General features: G+C 43.3%; 2 protein-coding genes across 5 annotated transcripts in view; one reads left to right on the forward strand and one right to left on the reverse strand.

Annotated features, from left to right (window-relative positions):
- Positions 1-10727: 10727 nt before the first annotated feature.
- On the reverse strand, positions 10728-14528 carry Gtf2h5 (general transcription factor IIH subunit 5). Of its 3 annotated transcripts, none has more exons than XM_021635700.2 (3): positions 14432-14528; positions 13533-13605; positions 10728-11331 (listed from the first exon to the last, which is right to left on the reverse strand). In XM_021635700.2, the coding sequence occupies exons 2-3, from the start codon at positions 13565-13567 to the stop codon at positions 11151-11153; spliced, it is 216 nt and encodes a 71-aa protein (XP_021491375.1). In that variant the 5' UTR covers positions 13568-13605; positions 14432-14528; the 3' UTR covers positions 10728-11150. The 3 variants fall into 3 exon arrangements, with proteins under 3 accessions (XP_021491375.1, XP_060229635.1, XP_021491376.1); XM_060373652.1 differs by lacking the exon at positions 14432-14528 and adding an exon at positions 14404-14427; XM_021635701.2 differs by lacking the exon at positions 14432-14528 and adding an exon at positions 14174-14243.
- Positions 14529-14536: 8 nt separating this feature from the next.
- The window catches only part of Serac1 (serine active site containing 1), a 34724-nt gene continuing 27405 nt past the window's right edge, over positions 14537-21855 (forward strand). For both annotated transcript variants that reach the window (XM_021635712.2, XM_021635714.2), the window contains exon 1: positions 14537-14678. The gene's annotated coding sequence lies outside the window, so the exon portion shown is untranslated. The remainder of the gene's footprint in view (positions 14679-21855) is intronic.

Raw genomic sequence — 21855 nt, forward strand, 5'->3', positions numbered from 1 at the left:
ATCTAACCCTCTTCTGGCCTCCACTGTAAACTGTACACACCACACAGAGACACAAATGCAGGCACAGAATTAAAAATGAAAGCTTTTAAAAACCCATTTGCATCCTATGTAAATCCTCCCAACACACACACACACACACACACACACACACACACACACACACACACACACCATGGGCATGCAAAGAAAGAGTGAGGGGAAAGTAGAATAATACAGAAACAATGGTAAGTTTGAGTCTGAGACCAAGAAAGATTTTGTACAGCCTCTGTGCAGTTGCCTCAAAGAAAGGAAAAGTATTTTAGTACTCTCCAAGTAGAAAACTTTAGAAACTAAGAAAGCATTCTTTTGCTAATTTAAATGTAAACATTCTTTTTCTACTGAAGCCTGAACTCCAAGCTAAATTCATTTAATTCAATGTATCACACTTGAGGAGAAATGTATATGTAGATATAGATATAGATATAGATATAGATATAGATATAGATACACACACACACACACACACATATATATATATATACATATATATTAGCTTTTTTTTTTCTCCACAATGACCCAGGGAGCAAAGCTAGGACAAATTCTAGTGCATGGGAGGTCTAGCTCCCTGATCCAGAAAGCTTAACATGGGCCTGTGCTTTTAAAACTCTTGGTCAGAGCTCCTCCTACTGGAAAAACATACTCAATGCTGTAACCAAGACTCCAGATTGAGGTTCTGTCACCTACCAAGGTATTTATTGAGTCAGGGCCCTGTTCTGGAGCTCTACGAGCTCAAATGATCACAAGTAATTAGGAACACAGGTGCACACTGCTGAATGAGAGAGGAGGGGGAGGAAGGGAGGGACAGACAGACAGATACACAGAGGTACGTAGGGCCTCACACATTACTAGCACGCTCTCTGCCGCTGAGTTACACCTCCTGCCGAAGATTCAAGTTTATTAAGGTTTGTTCTTTATTATATGTGCATACAAATATTTACCTGCATACACACGTGCCATGTGCACGCTTGGTGCCCACAGATGTCGGCCTAGAGTGCCAGAGCCCCTGGCACCAGGGTTACAGATATGTCTGTGAGCTGCCGTAACAGGAACTGAGCATGGGTCTTCTGAAAGAGTGGCAAGTGTTCTCAACCGCTGAGCATTCTCTGCAGCCCTCCAAGCTTCCGTTTTAATGCATCCAGTAGTGGTATCTTCATTGTGTTCTTGTGGCAGAGGGAAGTAGTTCACAGTAAGTGCTGGGTTTTGAGAAGCCCACTTTGCGTGGCAGATCAGAGCCAAGACAATGATGGGTCAATGCAAATGTTTTGGATTTGCAAGTAGTTCGCGTTTTAGATTTCTGGAACAAGAATGCTCAAACCGTACTTTCGCTCTGTCCTTCTTGTACTGCACCCTGAGCTCTGTGAGCAAGAACTTTGTGTTTCCGAGCTTCCAGTGCAGTAGCTGCATGCTTTAAGATGGAACGGAGGAAACGGAGCATTGTGCCCATTGCACTATGTGCTTGAGTGCTCGCCTGTGGCGTTCGCAGGCGTTTCCATCACTTGGAAAAACAATTTTTTATGCATATCAAGTGCGACATATTGGCTTATAACCTGGTGACTATAGAGCTGAGGATCTTTAGGACTTATTTTTAATTTTTTTGGTTTGTGAATGTATGCCATATGTGTGTGTCAAGGGAAGTACATGAAGGGGCCAGAGAAAGACCTGGATTGCCTGTCGCTGGAGTCACAGGTAGCTGTGAGCTGCCTAACACAGGTGTTGGGAACTGACTTGTAAGAGCTGCCAGTGCTCCTAACTGCTGAGCCATCTCTCCAGACCCTTCTTTAGGAAATAATAAAAAAGCATTTGTACACATTAATATTATTACTATACTTACTCGGGATACTAAAAAACCACCTAAATTCCAGCAATAGGGAAATGGCCAAATAAATGGTGACATTATATATATAAATATATATATGCATCATATAGAACATTATACATATATAACCTATACATTATATATAACATACACATATGATATATATCACATATATAATATATAAATACACATACTTATATGGGTGTCTATACTTTTGCCATCAATACTTGTGATTGTTTAAAATAGGGTTCATTTTTGCCAGGCTGGCTGTTTACCTGAGTTCTGCCTCAACTTCCTGAGCAGCTGACAGTACACGTGTGTTATACTAATCTTGCTTCCAATGTGTGACTTAGGGAGAGGGTGGTATTGGGCACAGAAACCAAGGCTGTGCACATTCTAGGAATGTTCTATCACTGAGCCATGCCCTCGGACCCCAAATGTGGAATGTTTTGTTTTTTTAAGAAGTCACAGTCACATGAAAAAATGCTTTTTATTTCTTTAGACAGAGTCTCACTGTTAAGCCCTGGCTGGCTTTCACTTCAGTGACTCCTTTGCCTCTGTCTCCCAAGTGCTTAGCTTAAAGGCGTATGCCACCACCCAGAAAAACTGCTTGTCTTTTGTCATCACAGGACAGACATGTGCGTGCCCGTGCCAACTGCAGCACCTCCCCGGAGGTGGCCGCAGGGCCTGGCTCAGACTCGGTCTGCTCTAGGACTGTGAGAGGGGCAGACGGAGCCAACAACTTAAATAACTTGAGCTCTAATCAAATTCCTTCCAGAAGACCAAAAAGCAAGTCAGACAGGCCCAACTGCTAATTAAAAAACAAAACAACAACAAAAACCGCCTGCTCTTTAAACAGGTATTGAGGGGCTGAGGGAAACAGCTCAGTCGATAAAGCACCTACTGTGCAACCATGAGAGCCTGGTATAAATCCCTAGTAACCACATATTAAAAAAGCTGGGTCCAGCAGCACACTTCTGTAACACCACCTGAAGGCATCCAGTGCCAATCTCAATCACAAACATACGTGTGTGATATATACCCACATGTACACCTGTGTGCACACTCCTGAGAGTACATACACCAAGGGGATCAGTGGCCATAGTGAAGATACGGTGAAGGAGTAAGTGAAAACAGCGGGGGTGGGGGGGAGCGGAGATGGTTCAGTGAGCAATGATGCTTCCTACAGAAGTATGAGGCCAAGAGTTTGCTTTCCAGCACCCACATAACGAGCCAGATCTCAACCGGTGTGTAACCCATGAGCTGTGGGGAAGGGGCAATTGCTGAGACTTGCTAACCAGCTAACTTAGCCAAAAAAAAAACAGCAAGCTTGGACAAGAAAGAACTTGTCAGCCAGGCCAGGCCATTTTGTAAAGCCTTCATTTTGTTTGAACTGTGATAGTTCCTTCAACTACAATAATTAGTTTCCAGATTTTTCCAGAATCTTGCTTTCCCTGCCCTAGCAGCTGGTGTAGAGACAGCATGACTGTCAGTCATGTGGCACAGACCATTCCGCTTTCCGTGGAACCTGTAAGAAGGGATTGTCCCACTGATAGGAGAGAAAGCATGAGGGGACCAGGAAGTGAGCAAGGAGAAATGGAGTGTCGCAAAGAGGATAAGGGACTTACAATGTTGACCAACATCAGTAAGCTAGAGGGACAGGGACAATAGGAAGGTAAGTGCACAGAGAAAGGGGTAGAAAAAGGTAGATCTATTAACTGAAGCAGCCTCAAGAGGTCCCTTTCCTTAGGGACTTCCCTAAGGAAAACCACCAATCTTACCTTCAATGCAGAAACGAATTTCAAGAAAAGTGAAAAGTAGAGTTGGAGTTTATTAAAAATACATTTTGACATGGGCTTCAGCCCTTTAATTTAGTGAAGGCTCCTTGCCATCTTTCTCTGAATCACACAGAGACACAGTAGAGAACAGATCTGCTCTTTCCATCTGTGAGGTAGGACATCTTAGAGTCTGTTTTCATTAATATAACTTTGACCTTATTTTTAAAAATTCTTTTCAGATTTATGTGTATGAATGTTTTGTCTCCATGTGTATATTTTCATCGTATGCATGTCTGATGCCTGCAGAGGTCAGAAGGCAGCATTAGCTGTCCTGTAATTAGAGTTAGGAATGGTTATGAGCCACCATGTGGGTGCTGGGAACTGAACCCACAGTTTCTGCAAGGGCAATACGTGCTCTTAGCTCCTGATTCATCCCTCCAACCCCATCTTCCACCTTATTTCTCATGAAGTAATCATTGCACTTTGAAGCTGTATTTGTGGTTTTGGGTTAGGTGACATTATAAAGTTTGTTCACATTAATACCGTAGCTATCATTTGGTTTTGTTTCTCAGGTTTTACTCAGAATTAAGGAGTGGATACAAAGGAGATAGGAAGTCATTAGGTTAACAGACAGAATGTTGAGGCACCTTCTTCTGATCTCTTGATGGTCATTCGTGGGTTCCACAAGTGAGTTAACTTCCTCTGTTCCTTCTTTACCCATCTGTCCCCCCTCTTCAGCCCTTCTTAGTGGTCAGATGGACTAAGTTTAGATGATCCCAGTTTTGTTGGTAGCGTCCAGTGCCATAAGCAGGAGGCAGCAAGTATGTGCCTTCCTCTGTCATGACCTAACTGGGAACATCTTGACTGGCCTCACCACCATCACAGAGCTTCTTCACAGCTTGTCTGGTGTAGCGCTTGCTGGCCTTGCCATCCACACTAAATGGCATGTTTTCCTTATCTCCAAGGCAGACTTGGTGGGCACTGGGCATCTGACGATGGCATAGTGGTCAAGCAGGGGCTTCCAAGGTATCTGGGCTTCTCCAGGAGTCCCAGGGTCTTAGGCTACCTGGTGGATGGCATGACCTTTTTGTTGCCTATAGATGTCTTTCGGCACTGCCTTCTTGCCATCAAAACCTTTGCTCTGAGCTCTAAAAGAGGTAAATGCTTCCTCTTTCACCTCAGCACTATCTTGGAAAGCCAAGCCGGCCTCCTAATCTTTCTACTGTGGATCCCTCACCGCAGCTCCTCTCCAGCATTCACGTGCAGACTTCATCTGGCGGACTCATTAGGGTGCAGATTCAGGTTAAGTTTAGATTGGCCTTTACCTTGAAGCCACTGCTACGTGTCTGAGGCCCACTCTTGGTCTATCAGAACTGTAGGGTTTTCTGACCCCTTCAGCAGTAGCACAAAAAGGAGAGCTTCTCAAAAACACTCAGTTACTAGGGAAAAAAAGCTACTCCTAACAGGGCCCTGTGCTTCTCCTGAATTCTGAGCTTGTGGAGGATATCCTAGAATCGTTTGTCAGCTGCCAATTCCTTTTTTTCCAGGGGCCTCTCTGGCTCCTGGCTTCCTAGGAAGACACAAGGGTGCAAGAGGGAAGAATATTCACTCATCAGCTTGAGGCCAAGGAGTTCGGAGGACAAAGTGGTAAGAACTCCTGGAGACGAAGGGATGCCCTCCCATTAGAGGATGACTAGAGTAACCCCTATGGGTGACATCTTGTGTATTTGGAGGCTCTTCCGCGAGGCTCTGCTACCTGGCAGCGTGGCGTTCTCAAGAGCATGTTAGAACTGCAATTTCTGGGTCTGTAAGGAGTTCTGTTCTCCCAGCAATCAAAGACAGAGACAGGAGAATCAGGCCATCCTTGGCTAAAGAGGAGTTTATTTTTGTTCACGTTAAAAAAAAAAAGCATTGAGTACAAATTGACAAATTGTAGGTTACAAATAAAACACGATTTCACGTGCTTGTTAAGACTAACATAGACTGTCTTCCCCATTCCATGTCCTGTTGCAGTCCAAAACTTTGCCAATACTTTTGTGAATTTATGTCACTATGATTTGCTTCTCTCTCTAGGTATATCTCCAATATTTTCAGAACGAAACTTAACTTCCCTGCCACCTTAATTTAAAAAAATGTAAATCACATATCCAAAGACCTTAATAAATGCAGATGTCACCGAGAATTTGAGAAAGACAGTGGAGTATGGCAAGCACGAACAAGTTCATACTGACAATTAGGCTGTCCTTCATGGGTGTGCCCACATTTTAATCCCAGCACTCAAGAGGCTTTAGGAGGAGGATCCAGAGTGTGCGGCCACCTTAGGCTACACAGCCAGTTCCAAAATGCAGAAAGACTCCACTGCAAGAAACTCTATACTGACAGGACTTAGTAGTTCCATAAAGAAATTATACAGAGTAGGAGCTGGAGAGGTGGCTCTGTGCTTAAGAGAACTTGCTTTTTTAAAGGGCCAGGGTTAAATTCCTAGCACCTACATGGTGGCTCACAGCCATCTGTAACTCCCAGGCTCTCAGGTGGTGCACATGTATACACATAAACCTCAAAAAAAAAAAAATTTAAAGTAATTATGCCCAGTAAACAGAAACGATGAAGGCATCTTGCAGTCAGTGTTTAAGAAACAAAACTCTAACCAATTAAGAATGCTTCAATTAAAAAAAAAAAAAAGAATGCTGCAATTACTTTGTCACTCTAGTCAAAGGATCCAAACCATGCTAATGGCTGTCAGTAAATAAGATCCTGCAACTACTTGGGGAAGCAGTTATCTAATTAGTGGATTTTAACAAAAACTGGTTCCTTGCTGGGTAGGCTCAGCATTCCCTTGGCAGAAAAAGGGAACAGATGTGTGATAGATGAATCTAGTAAGAACAAAATCCCCTCCACAAAACTGGCTGCAGTCTCCTGCACATCCTGGGCACAGCAGAGCCAGCAGGAAAGCTGCTTACCAAGCTGGGGTGCTTTGAGCCTATCTCAGAATAATGAGGTTAGGTGGGGGTGCAGACACATCAGTGTCCTGTAAAGCTCCCAATGTAACCCTATCGTACCCAAGAGACAGAACTTCTCCCTCTCACATAGAAATCTTGCACTTTTTTTTTTTTTTTTTTTTTTTTTTTTGTGGGAGGGTATGCCACAGCACACAAAGACAATCTTCAAATCAGTTCCTGGGGCCTTCAGGATGTCTCAGTGGGTAAAGGCCCTTGCTGACACCGGGTGGTCTGAGTTAATCCCTAGGACCCCTATAGCGGAAGAGGACCAACTCCTGGAAAGCTCTGACTTCACCATATAATGTACACATCTGTCTCTCAACCCTCCCCCCCCCCCACTGGCTCCTGCTCAATGTTTTTTGGTAAATAAAAAATCGCGCAAGTTCTTATGCCCAAGCATGGAGTGACACTCTCCCTCCATCTCAGTGAGAGGATGGTCTCACTGGGATGGGGGAATAGTGTTTTATGTCCTCAGAAGTCAGGAGACAGTCACTTCAGGTAACCCCAAGTGCTGGAACCGGGTGGTATTTTCTTCTTTTGCTTCCTTTTCCCAGTCTACTGTACGAAATGTATACTGTGGAGCAACCATTAAAAACAGATCCTCAGTTAAAAAATGATGAAAAGCCAGCCCGGTGGCACATGCCTGTAATCCTAGCACTTAGTAAGACAGAGGCAAGCGGATCTATGTGAGTTTAAGGCCAGACTAGTCTATAAAGTTCCCGGACAGCCAAGACTACGCAGAAGAACCTTGTCTAGAAACAAAACAAACCAAACAGAGGCAAATGGCCTTACCTGCAGAACAGAAGGGCGACTACAATGTGTTACATTACACACATTATTGTAATGTGTGATAATCACACACACAGGTCAAATTATCACAATATATCCCATGAATACATGAATAGTTACAGTTATTATGTGTTGGGAAAAATTAAAATGTTATATAAATGAAAGTATTAATAATGAAGAAATGAAAACACATTTTCTGAAGAAAAAAAAGATTTTTTTGTTGTTGCTGCTGCTGTTTTGTTTCATTTAAAGACAGGTTCTCACTCCGTAGCTGGTCTGGAATTCACTGTGTAGACCAGCCTGGCTTTGGGATCCACTTAGAGATCCACTTACCTCTGCCTGTAAGAGAGCTGTAATCAGAAGTGTCTAGTTTTAACTGAAAACTTGGGGAAAGAGGGTGTAGAGCTGAGTGACAAAGCATCTCCCTAGCATGTCAAAATCCTGGCTCCAACCCTCAGCCCTCCCTCTCCAATCCCCAAACAAAACCTGCCCGCCTACAAGCTTTGCTGTTGTTGTTCCTTGAGGCATAGGAAAAACAACATGTATTCCAACAGTGCTGCTGACTACTTCCCTACCTCATCTAGTGTTTTCTCCCTGCCGTGGAGCCAGGCCCAGCCTGTGCGTGCTAGACAAGTGCTCTACCACTAAGCTGGGAACACAGCCCCAGCAACAGCTGCTTCCTAGATCAATCAAGAGTCCCTTCAACAGCTCTGCCAGTGGTACTGGTACTCGTGTTGTTATGACCTGTAATTGAGAGAACTTAAGGGAAGAAGGATCTTAGCTGCTGCTTTCGGGTTCAGTCATTGTCCCTCCTTGGCAGCCGGTACCCCTTCATTCATGCTGGCCAGGAAGCAGAGAGAAACAGGGTACCCAGCAGCAGCCAGGGCAGAACTAATCCAAGGTCATACTTCCAGGGACCTCTCCATCCAACTCAGCCCCACCCTCCCAATGATGCCATCACGCTGCCAACCCACCAAGCTACTCATAAACTCTGTGTTCCAGCGAGCCTCATGATCTGATTTCCTCTGGAAAAGCCACTGGACACCAGATGTGCCTCACTAATCCTGGGGGGGGGGGGGGTCTTACACACTCAGATTAACGGGTTCTTCTAAAAACAAAGTGCTAAGTAGGGCCTAGTCCTCCTGAGCTAAGTAGGGTTAATAAGCTACAAAGTGGAGCATGCAGGTTTGATACCTTCTCAGAGAAAAAAAAATTAGGTCAAAATACCCATTACAACTGTTAATAATAAAGTAAAATTAATAAATTTTGGTGGTGTTGGGCATTGATCCCAAAACCACATGCATACTACACAGAGGACCTACCACAGAGGTTTGTCCTCAACTCTTACCAATAATTTTGGCTATTACCTGTATCAGAAATTAGAGACAGAGTATTATCTAGTCGTTGCTATCTATAGTAATGCTGTTACTGTCACTAAAATTGATTTCTCAATGCACATTTAACTATAATGCATGCTCAGGAGTCCCTTAGTTTTAAGATAACCACACTAATTACACAAGGAAATCCGGACTCTAGTTGAGTAACAAAGCAACCTATTATCAAAAAATGTAAGCGAGGGCCCGGTGTGGTGGTGCACACCTTAATCTGTGCTAGCGAGGCACAGATAGGCAGATCTTTGAGTCCAGGACAACCTGTGCTCCATGACGAGATCCCCTTACATTACTGCTGTCTCGTGTTTGGGACTTTGCTGAAAGTAGACTGCAGTCTACTTCTCCAGTGATAAGCAGGGTTATTTCCTATCACGGCTGTCTAGAGTTCATCAAATTAAATAGTGCCAACCAGATTCCCAACGATCAGAGACCAGGCAAAGGCCACTAGAGAATGTCCTCTTTGCTTGTAGTTGGCCCAGTCAACTAAGCAGCCAAAAGGGCTTTCACTGCTGCCACTGGACCCCATCTTTCCTAAGTGGCTAGAGAAATAGAACTGTAATTTGCCTGCACACTGCTCAATAACTGGTGAGACACTCTTTTCAGCTACCACTGTTGTCCTTGTTCATTTGTTTTCTCTACCCCCTTCTGAGTTTTGTTTTAATAGAAGTGGTACTGGTGATAAACACTTGAGGCATATTAAAAATTGATTTAGGGATGACTGAAGTATAAAATCCAGTAATGTTTCAATACAGCTATAAATTCTATAAAAATCTATCTTCTATTTAACAAATTTTAGTATCAGGTGTATTCGTAACAAGCCATCAGAAAGTTCACATTACAATGCATGAATAAGAAAGTACATGGGTGAGAACCATGACACACTCTGACGCGTGGCAACTTGCAGATTCTGTAATAAAGTGCAAGTTAAGTGAATAATAGTAGCTACCTTCCATCAACACAGAAAAAAACTAGGTTTGATGTGAATACGGAACATCACCCAATTTCTCTTTCCTGTTGGGAAATTTCTACCATGAGCCAAAAGACACCGTCTTCACGAAGGGATGCAAAACCCCTTAGTGTTCCTCTTGCCAAATAATAGTGACTCCACGTGTAATGTTCTAAACTAATTTGCTGTTTCCTAAAAGGCTGTTTCTCTATATTCTTGCCTATATTAAAAAAAAAAAAAAGTCTAACAGGATACAAAAAACCTAATTTCTCAACACCTTAAAAGGAAATTTTTGCTTGTTTTTTTTTGAGACAGGGTTTCTCTGCATAGACCAGCCTGGGTTTGAGCTCAAGAGATCTGCCTGTCTTTGCCTCCTGAGTGCTGGAATTAACTGTGTGTCACCATGCCCGTGTTTGTTTTATGCTTTTAATTCCATTATTGTGAAGAATACACTTCAGCAGACAGTACAAAAAGAGTAATAATTGGTTTAACTGGATTTAGCGCATACGAATAAAACCGTAATATTTATCCCCATTGAGATGGATCTCACTGCTTTTCTTTTCTTTGAACTATTGTATTATTGTTTCTATATATTCATGGTTTCAGATGATGCAAGGGTTCAGCCACAAGAAAGTCTTCCAACCCTCTTCTCCGAATATAGAGCATAATTGCAGGCATCTTCCAAGCTATTAGTTACACACGTACACACACTTCTGTGACATCTTGTGCTGCCAAGGAATATCTGCCGTGATAGGAAAATGTTACCAACAGTGTGAAAAAGGGAAAACTAAAGATGTAAGCAGGTTTATCTTTCCTCCTTGCTTGTTTCTAACTCTGCAGTACAAAAATGCACAGTAACTAAATGTAAATAGGAATAAGAAAAATTAATGCCTAGATTGCAATAATTTAACCAAACCCTACTATTTTTCTGGTATATGTAATTGGTGTTTGAAAAAGGTAGGGAAACCATTTATGATCATGTTTTATTACATTTACTTATTTGTGTGGGAGGGAGGTACATAGAGGCCAGAAAACCACCTGTGGGCGCTCTTCCCTTCTACTGTGTAGGTCTCCGGGATCAAATTCAGGCTGTTAGGCCTGGTCACCAAGGCCTTTACCAATTGAACCATCTATCTCACCAGCACAACTATGATTACATTTTAATAAAAAATAGTAAAAGCCAAATTGCAGCCAATTGTTAAAGTTCTTCTTTAAAAAGATTATTTTTAATGGTCCAACAAAATCAGTTAGAAGCTTTCATCTGATGAGATGCTCCTGCAGCCTTTCCCACAAAATGCTCATAAAAAGTCTAAAACGTCGTATGAGACACCGAATGGGCCCTCTCTTTCATGCCTGTGCTTGTAATTCCCAAGTGCTCAACATCTAGAATTTTCACTTCTGGGTCAGAGAAAAGGCATTCTGGTCCATCAGCTCCCCTACTCGCTCCTGGAGGACATTAACCAGCTCTGCGATGACAAAGACATGTGTGTCATCGATGTCCTGAATGATGAACTTCTTCCCCAAGGCATTGGACTCATCCAAGTACAGCAAGAACTGCTTCATGGCGGGATCGCTGCGGAGACAAACACAGGTTATAGGACATCCTGTGGCCAGCCACACTGCAACGGCCTGAGCAATTACATCTGAGAGTGAGTGATGAACTTTAAGGTGACCTTCAAAGTTTGCAACTATCATTCAATGTCTTGTTTTTTCTCAGCCTAAAGTATTATTTGTAGCTATGACTTAACATTAGGAGTTTGAAGAACTTGAAGAGAAACCTTTTAAAGAACTCTTACTCACAAGAGGAGAAAAATAAAGGAATTCGAAGCTCTGCAGTTAACAGTGCCTAGAATCACGGCTCCCTAATTGGTTTAAAAAGCAATGCCCATCCTCACTGACAAAGAGCATGAGGAGAAACAAAAAGGGCTTAAGAGGCAATTCTAGAAGGTCTTGGGGTAGACAAAGTCAGGGGAAGGAAAGGGAGCCACAGGACAAGAAACCATAACTCCTGCTTCTCAGGCTTATTTTCAATAATGGCTACTTGCTGAAGAAGTATAAATTTGCAAATATTTTAAAAACTCAGTCTTAGATCTGTTTTTGTTTGTTTTGGGAGAGGAGGGAGCTGAGGACTGTACTGCATTAAGCACAAGCTGGCTCACTGAGTTGGACCTCTAGGACCTCGGCCTTATATTGTGGTATAAGATAAACCTTGGGAGGACCAAAAAAAGACCAAGTGGTGACAGCACAGTCTTTAATCCCAGCATGTGGGAGGCAGAGGCAGGTTCCAGGACAGTCAAGAAGACCTGTCTGGAAAAAAACAAACCAAACCAAAAAAAGATAAACCTTGGGAGGAAGGAATCTTAATACGACCAGATGCCTTGATATTTAAATCCACCAAAGGCAGACCTAAATGGCCATCATTAATAGTCTGGCTTAACCGCTGACCTGTGGGTTAAGTGAGAATTAAAATGCTATGGTTTGGATTAAGCTCATGCACAGATGAGGTTAAAAATAAACTAAATCATTCACACTTAGTTTCCAAGTAACTAAACTAGAACACTTCATCTGATCTGCAGAGAAATCAGAATTGGTGATGTCCTGTTGAATACAGACACTAGACTATGAAGATATGGGGCTAGAGAGATGGCTCAGTGGTTAAGAGCACTTGTTGCTCTTGCAGAGGACCCAGGTTCAGTTCCCAACACCCACACAGTGGCTTACAACCTGTTCCAAACCAAGGGCCTGGTAATCCAATGCCCTCTTCTTATCTCCTCAGGAACCAGGCACCGATGTAGGTACACACTCATACACATAAATAAAGGCTAACACTTCACCTGTTCATTTCATTCCACTCTTTAATGCAGTTACTAGGAAAATTAAAGACTGTATGTGTGGCTACACTATTTCCGCTGGACAGTGCTGCTCCAAATGTTGCAGGTTTCCCAGGGTTTGACTTTGCTCCTCCCTCAGCTCTGCATCACAGTAAAAGCAGCACTACCTGTACAATGACTCATAATAGGCAACAGAAAGAAGAAAGTAGCATTTTCAACAAAGGGGAGTGTCCAGGGAACAGGACTTCTAACCAGGGGAAGCTGAACAAAGAGTTCAAGTTTTAAAAGTGAGTAACAGCAAAGCCCTCCACTGAAGGTTCCTTTGAGTATCGTCTCTCCTTTGGAAGCTATGCTAGAATTAAACGTGCTGCATTAGGCTCTCATCTCCTTTCAAGAAGCACTTTCTGTAGTGGCAAAGATTTAACCAAGTTCCTGTAGTACTATTTCTTTTGACACAGGGTTTCACTATACAGCCTTGGAGGGGGATGGGGATGGAACTGAAACTATGTAGACCAGGCTGGCCTTGAATGCCTAAAGATCCACCTGCATTTATCTCCTGAATGCTGGGACTAAAGGCCTGCCCCAAGTTCCCGAATTCTTCCAAACCTTAATCTAGACAAGTGCTGATGGTTTGAGAATAGACATACTGTTTCTCTAATCAAGGCTGATCTAACACACATACCTCCCATCAAAAATTGCCAGAAATAAAGCTAAGTGCATTAATTTAAGGGAGACAACGAAATGTAACAGCAGCAAAAAACTTAGCAACAAAGTCTGTTCTACTTATAAAGGAAGTTTATGGAATTCAAAGTTGAAGCCTCGATTTCATTTAAATCAACAAAACAAAACTTTGCAAAAGGCGTACACACATACATACATACACACACACACATAAAACAAAAGCCAATGAGAAAATTTAAAACTCATTATTAAAACTACGAACCATTCAATAAGCACTCCTTTCAAGACGTTGACCATCTTTTCCCAGGCAGAAGGCACGGATGATTTCAAGAATGCTAAAATAAATAAATTAAATTTAAAAAGGATAAAGTGACAAAATCCAAAAGTTTAACCTACTTTGGCGATTTACATCTGAGATGCAATAAAACTAAATGTCTGTATTAAAAAGCTCATATTAAGGCATACAGGTCTTCCCATTTCTTGCCAATGTTAAAGCAGATTGTCTGGAATAATAATAAAGCATAAATCCTACTTGCAAACAGTTTCTACTCATGGCTAATTAATCCTTAAAAAGTAAATTCCAATGGTTCACGGTTTTAATCCCAACACTCGGGAGACAGAGACTGGAGTTCGGGACCAGCTACACAGTGAGCCCCAGACTCTTCTGAAATCCAGGAGAACGATACACAGGCAAGATCCCGGGAGGCAGAAATTACAAAATGGTAGTTCCGAGAAGAGTCTCAAAATGACAGTGACCCACCACCTCATTTTACTGATGCGGCCAAGCACCTGGCCAAAGCAGGTAATTTTAATTTACAAACATCTGGTCTCCAGGTCTTCCGTTCTTTTGATTAATAAGCTACCCTCTCCAAAGATCTGCATTGGAAACTGCCTGAGACCAACCTAAAGGTCCCTTCAGTGTCCACACCCAGGAGCGGCCACCTTCCCCCCCCCCCGGGAAAGCCGTGACGCAAAGCGCGACGGCCGCGCGGCCCCCACAGCACAGGCCTTCAGATGGGTGCGGGCCTCGGACCCGCCACAGGACCCGTCGGCTCGGAGTCTTTTCTCCTCCCCTTCTCTTTATTCACAAGGCCGCCGAGCCCCCCCGCCACCCACTTTCCCGAGCCGCTCACACCCCGCGGCGTCCCTCCGCCCACGAACCTAGGAACCGTCCTGGCGTCGTGGACCCACTGCGCCTGCGCCGCGCGTCATCGAGCCGGCGACACCTAGTAGGTGGGGCGACTCTGTAGGGGCGGGACGAGAGGGCGGGGCCGAGCGCTGGGGCGGGGTCACGTGCCTACTGCCCCTGGGCTGGGGCGCAGAGCGCTGGTGGCGGCTGAGGGTGGGCTCTGCAGCTGGCGGTGCCCACCGGGAAAGGTCCGGGCTGCCGGAGTCCGTGCACCATCAGGTAGGACGGGCGGACAGACGGACGGGCAGGCGGGCGGGCAAGGGCGTCGCTGCAGCCGCGGGCAGGGAGGGCCATGGCCCTGCACGGACTCGGCGCCCTGTAAGTTTGCGCGGCCTCCGAGGGACCCGGTGACCCGCCGCGGCGCTTAGGGGCTGATTCTGGCCTTTTTCTTGAATGGTCGCTGGGCTTCCCTGGTTGCTCCTGAGGCTTGGAGGAGAACACCTGCATGCAGGCGCACCATCCTGGACTCTGGTCTCTAAGCCACACCTTAGTCCGACACACCTTAGACCTTGACATCTTGGTCTTCTCTCCTGGGAGATTAAATAGCTGGAATGCTGATAGGTTTCTAAACCTAGTAACTTTCATCTTACGGTGAAGGCCTCCAGAAGGTTCTGAAGTTAATCCCATTCCCAAATTCTGATCTGTAGTCTTAAGGGAGCTATGGTCTCAGCTGTTGAGACAGGAGGTGGTTGTAGCTTCTTGATCCTTAGGTTCAATTACATTTCAACGTCAAGCTCATGCTGATATTTTGCTTTTCACATGTCTTTTTCCTTTAACCAGTCTCTCCCTTCCACGTATTTCCCTTTCTTGGTTCCTCAAAAAAATTTTTTTAAAGAAATGTTTTGCGTTGATTTATGTATATAGTGTGTGATTTGGCGATGGCATGAGTGTGCCACAGTGCTCTAGAAGAGGTCAGAGGACAGTTTGAAGGAGTCTGTTCTCCTCCAACATGTGGATCCCTGGAATTGAACTCTGTTTATCAGGCTTAGCAGCAAGCAAACAGTATCTGCTGAGCCATCTTGCCAGCGCTGGTCCCTCAAACTTTTTCCTTTTGTTCTTTTCCACATCGGCTGTACCCCTACTTTTTAAAAGTTGCCCCAAGTTTAATCTTCCCACGCATCTTTACTTTGCTTATTTTCTTTTAGCCTACATTTTCCTCCTTGAAAAAAATCAGTCCTCCAGCTGGGTGGTGGTGGTGAAGGCCTTTAATCCCAACAGTCAGGTGGAATTCTGTGAGTTTGAGGCCAGCCTGATCTACAAAGGAGTTCCATAACAGCCAGGGCTGCTACACAGAGAAACCCTGTCTCGAAAATCGAAAACACTCAAAGGTAAAAAACAAAACAAGAAAGAAAAGAAAAGAATCAGTTCTCTAGCTCTCAGCTGTCTTTTTCATGAATCTGCTCTTGAGCTGCAGTTTCTGGGCTGACGCCTGCTTTTTAATGAACTGTGAGTAATCTGAACTCCACCTCTCAGGTGGAACTGGTTTTCATCTTTCACCCTCCCCTTAAAACCTGTTTTCTTTTCCCACTGTTTGAACTCCTGTAGACATTTCTGAGCACCTGATGTGTACCAGACACTCTTCTAGATACTTGTGGTACAAAGGTAAATGTGTAATTAATTTTACTGGGAACAGAGAGGCTCTATAAATAGGTGAACAAAAAGGTACCGAGATGGGGATGTGATAAGGAGTAGAAGGCTTACTTTGGTTAGGAAGTATCAGCAATGGCTGTCAGGAAGACTTCGAAATTGAACTTCTTTATAGCAGCAATAATTAACCAGGAATTTCAGTAATAGAGCCATCGTTCATGGTGGCATTCAGGACTAAAAGTATCTAGAGATGCATCACACTAAAGATGTGGGATTCTTTAGGGAGAAAATTACTGTGCTGCTGAAATTCATAGAGGGCCAGTAAACGGAGAGATATACAGTGTTCATGGATGGAAAGACTGTAGCAAAACATGACCTTTTCCTCAATGCTGTAAACTCATTGCAGTGCCAATTAAGGTAGTTGTGTTCTCTTCATGAAACTTGATATACTAAACCTGAAGTTTAGAGAGAAAGTCAGAAGACCCAGAATAACTATGTCAGCTTTGAAGAGGAAAATTAATTATGATTCTTCCTATGAGGTGTCAAAGCTTAATATGATATCCTTAATGAGACAGTGTGGTATTGGTTTAGGGATAGCAAATAAGTCCATGGAACAGAATGACATGCTTAGAAACACTCATGCATATGTGATCTTAGTGGGTACAGGCTGCTCAATCAATGAGAGAAGGAAAACAAAATTAGGTTATTCGGACCATATACAACAGAACTTACAGATAGATTGAAGGCCTAAATGTCACAAACAGCTCTCTAAGTCATTCAGGAAAAATACGTAGGCTACTGTTGTTTCTAGGAAATGTTTGTTTGTTTGCTGTGGTAAAGTATAATGTATGTGCTATTTACCTCTTTGGTACTTTTTAGGTGTGTAGTTCAATGGCATTCATTGCATGATCGTCTCTGTTGTTCATGTCCATAACTTGTTTTCTTCAGTTCGGGATTTCTTAAGTTACAGGAAAAACCAGTGAGGTGACTCTTGCATCACTCCAAACTAGTAGTGGATGGTAACTTAAACAAGACAAGAGTCAGCGTGGAAAACAAAATTAATAAATCTGAGGTGTTTTGATGGCAGAAGATGGGAAGGGTGCACAGTTTAGATAGAGGTGTGGGGGGAAATGAAGGAACAGCAGTGTCTAAGGTTTTTGCAAGAGCTGAAAAGGTAGATTTTTTTTTTAATAGTCAGGATCCATCTACCATTGGGTTGATGGTGATGGATGCGTGGAGGAAGAGTTTTAGAAGAAAAAGTACTTCTGTTTTGGACAGTTATGTTTGAGAAGCCTGTTGGGCTGGTAGTCTACTGGTGATGTAACAGTGGAGGTGAGGAGTCTGGAAAGACACAGCTCAGGACAGTTCAGCGTTACAGGCTGTGATAGAGCAGAAGTAGATTCCGGTGTAGTATGTGCGCGCACACACACACACACACTGTAACATCAAATGGCTTAACATTTTTGATTACACTGGGCATGGAAAAGGAATCCTTTAACACCAAATTCAGGAGACAGAGGCAGGCAGATCTCTGTAAGTTCAAGACCTGATCTACGTGAAGGCTGCATAACTGGGACTTGGGGTTTTCCTCTTGCTGCTCTGCTGTTTTTAGCATATGCCAAATTGTCAATCTGCAACCTCTAATCCCCCCTGTAACCTGCTCATTCTAGAAGGAGGGAGGGGTGGTAGACAAAGAAATATACATAGTCCCTAAGGACTCATTTCAGGTGTGACACAGGACAGAGTCACTCTTAGGTCATCCTTGGTTGGCTGTTATTCACCCACATTCAAGTAGAGGGAAGAAAAGGTGTTAGTCCTTTTCCAGTTACCCATGTGCCTGCTGCAGTTAGGGTTATTGATTAGTACGAAAAGCTGACGTGATGCTTCTTGTCAATCAGATTTGTTCCCCAGCCAGGACAAAGGTGCTATCCTCTGAGAGCCCCAGAACCACCTTTATGTCACGTTTAGTGGAACTTTGAAATGTTTCATTTTTGTACCATCTGTCTCACTTCCTCTATCCTCAGTATCATCAGAATCTCTTCCCTGGCTTCTACTTAAAATGGTTGTTTCAGATTTAGTGTAACCACAGTAATAATCCCTGAAGCTCTTTTGAACAGATATCAACAAGGTGACTCTGAAGTCATGTAGAAGTGCCAAGTATCTAGACAAGCTCATCCTGAAAAGGAGGGGCAAGCCTGGGTGATAACCGAAGCCTAGAATCCCATCATTCTAGAGGCTGAGGCAGGAGAATCACAAGTTGGAGGCCAGCCCGGGCTATATAGCAAGATCCTGTTTCAAAGAAAGAAAGAAAAGGATCAAAGCTGGAGCTTTTATAAGACCTAGCCTCAGGACTTAGTGTAAAAATAATCTGACATTGTTTTATAAAGCTGAACACATATCTTCATTGTGCTACTTATTTAAAGGTAGAAAAATCAGAAATATGTCTCTATTATATATAGTCAGTTGACTGTTGTACCTTATTCATTGGGGAAAAGAACATTGTTTCAACATTTTATTGGAACTATTGGATCTCCATATAGAAAAAGTTCACTTATCATCAAAATATATAACAGTTTAACTTGGCAGCAGTTAAGATCCCTCGCTGTTCTTCTAAAGGACCCATGTTTATTTCCTAGGACCCACACGGTAGCTCACAGTCATCCATAGCTTCGGTTACCATCTTCTGGCCTCCAAGGTCACTGCACACACATGTGATGCATATACACACATGCAGGCAAACACTCAAACACATAAATCTTGAGAAAATTAAACTGGAGTGGATCATAGACTTAAACATAAAATATAAAACAAAATTGTTTTAGAATCCTAAGAAAAGGTGACATGATGTAGGTGATGGTTTTTCAGGATCCGAAATGCAATAACCACAAAAGAAAAGAAATAGATAAATAGATTCTATCAAAGCTGCTCATAAAAACGTAATTTTAAGAAAATAGTCAAGTCACAGGCTTGGAGAGGATAGTAGAACGTGTATGTATGTACGTCTGATAGAAGAGTTACTTCCAGCATACATAAAGAACTGATTGCCAATTTGAGGATAGCTGGGACCTTTTTCTTTGCATAAAATGTTGCAGTTGTGCTTGGAAACATTGAGCGTTGTTTTCTGACCCAGGGATCTCTCTCTTGGTCACTTACTAAGTATGAAATCATCTACAGAACTGTGTATCAAGATCCTCATAGGAGCTTAAGGTAGGCAGAATGCTACAGCCCCCAAAGATACACATGCCACATTCTCTGGAACTGTGATTATATTTTATGTTGATAGCAAAAGAAATTTTGCAAATAGCATTAAGGTTGCAGACCTCGAATGGATTTTTTTAAATAATAAAAATGTGTCCCTTATTTATTCAATTTCATACAGGTACATAATAATGTGTTTTGATCATATTTACTCCTCATGACTCTTTCTTATTCCCTTCCCAGTCTGTGTAATGAAAAGGTCGTTTTAGGTTATCTGAGAAGGCTACTATATCCACGCAGAGATCTTTAAAATAGTGTAGGAAAGCAGATGAGACAGAGATGGCAAGGAGGGGACAAGTTGTTAGGTCAGCAATATAGTGGGCTACCTGCAAAATCAGTGGGAGGCATCTAGTAGCTTGGGGCATGTGGGCCTCGTTCATTAACAGCAAGAAACGAGGACTTCAGTCTATAGTAGAACACAACTGAATCCTGCCAGTCACCTGCCAGAACCAAACTGTTAAGGTTATTTTTATAAAACTGGGTTTGTTTCTCTCTTAACTCAGCTATCACACAAATAATTGAGACTCTTTTATATTATTTTAACAAGCTTCACAGCACAAGAACTGAGCAGTTTTAACTTTAAACCCTCTAAACTAATTTGGCTTCCTCCCAGCTTGCATCCCAGAGATAATTATAGTTTGTAGCTTTCTTTGCTGAGCTTTCTTTCTGGTCCCTCCTAGATATCTGCCTGTGGCTGAATCCCTTACTTCCTCCTCTAACTCCTCCTCCCATGGCTGGCAGGAAGTCCAGCCCTGTTCTTTCCCCTGCTAGTCAATTGGCTGTACTCTGCTTTCCTGGCATACCAGGGGACAATTGGGGAGCAGTGTTTACACAACATGGAGACAGGAGATTTCCCAGAACAAGGCTTGTAGGCTCATAACCAGATATTGGGGCTTACAGAAATAAGCATTTGAATTCCACAATAACCTTATGCCTACCAAACTGCCTCAACTCCACATGAGGCCAAAAATGGACTCCCTCAGAGCTTTCAGGAAGGAAGAACACTGGTTTCAGTCTTGTGTCACTGAGCAGAGACACAGCAAGGTGTCTGGAATCTGCATTCTATGTAGAGCCTGTTCTGGGTGATATTTTGAATAATACCTTCTAGCTTTCTCACTAAAACTTCCGGTGACACGTTAGTGATAGGCTTGTGCCTGTGGAGTAGGCCTGTTGGCCCACATCACTTCTTGACCTTATATGAAAGTATTTCATAAAGGTGGGAGTCAGTCCTTCCTGCCAAATCTACTGCTTTTCCAGTATTTGTCTCGGTAATCTTTTTCTTTTGAACCTAGGATCCAAGGGAGATAGCTGGGACTCGATACCTGCCCATTCTCTCCCCTGCCACATTCAGCGGCTTGTTGGGCTTGGTTGGCTTTCATGGCCTACTCGCTCATGCTCTGTTTCACTGATCATTTTCAGAGTCACTACCTTAATTCCTTTTCTCCTTGATTATTGTTAACAGCCTCCATATTGGCTTTTTCTGTCTGTGTCTCTGCCTTCCCATTTTACTATGTAGACCGGCCTGGCTGGCCCAGAACCCTCTACGTATCCCAGACTATCCTTAAACTCACAGGGATCCTCCTGCCTTTGCCTCCTGAGTGCTGGGATTAAAGGTGTACACCACCACACCTGGCTTGTTTAAGCAAATCTGTTTAAAACAATTTAAAAATTGACAGTTACTGTTACTTAACATGACATAGCTGACATCATCACGTGATAGAGTAAGTTCTGAATCTTGCTGTTGCCCCGACTTCTACACTCTCAGTAGAATGAGGTGACAAAGCCACTAAGAAGAGGAAACCTGAGAAGCACTCGCAGTTAGTCCTAATATATGTTTGTAGACCACACTACCTGTTCTTTAAAAGTACATCTGGGGCAGTCCTTAAAATAGAGCCCATTCTGTGCCATAAGACAGGCCCGAGCACAGTGTGGGAGAGTTGGACTTCTGCTCTTAACCACAGTGGAATTAAGCTAGGAGTAGCACAGGCGTCTGGAGAAAGCCAGAATATTTGATCATTACTCCCACTCTTTATGGGTGTAGCTGAGCTTTGATGGGAAGTCTTGAAGGACTGTATTCCAGGAAACAGACTTGGAAATGTCTCCTTACGAGAGCAAATAGTGTGGGACTTGGTTTTACCAGCAGCACATATAAGTGGACATTAGAACTGTGTGTGTGTGGACGGACTTGAGAACATGCACAGTGGTGAGGTGTCAGTATCAAACCTCCTTAATTGTTTTATTTAGTATTCACCTGGGCTGGGGGAGGGGTGGGCATAGCAGCTGTGTGAAGGTAAGATGCGCGCAGGCGGCAGCTGATTCTGTTTCCACCGTGTGGCTCCCCAGGATTGAGCTCAGGTCATCGAGCTCTGTGGCAGGCACCTTCGCCTTCACTGAATGACCTCCGTGGCTCCGTCGTCTTATTTTTTGAGACAAGGTTTCACACCAAACCTGAAGTTCACCAATTTGGCTAGACTTGCTGGTCCCCACCAAGCCCTGGAGAACTGCTGTCGCTGCTCCAGGCTTGTAACATGCATGCTGGGGTCCAGACTCG

The sequence above is a fragment of the Meriones unguiculatus genome, chromosome 20 (genome assembly GCF_030254825.1).
Source record: "Meriones unguiculatus strain TT.TT164.6M chromosome 20, Bangor_MerUng_6.1, whole genome shotgun sequence".
Taxonomy (NCBI): Eukaryota; Metazoa; Chordata; class Mammalia; order Rodentia; family Muridae; genus Meriones; species Meriones unguiculatus.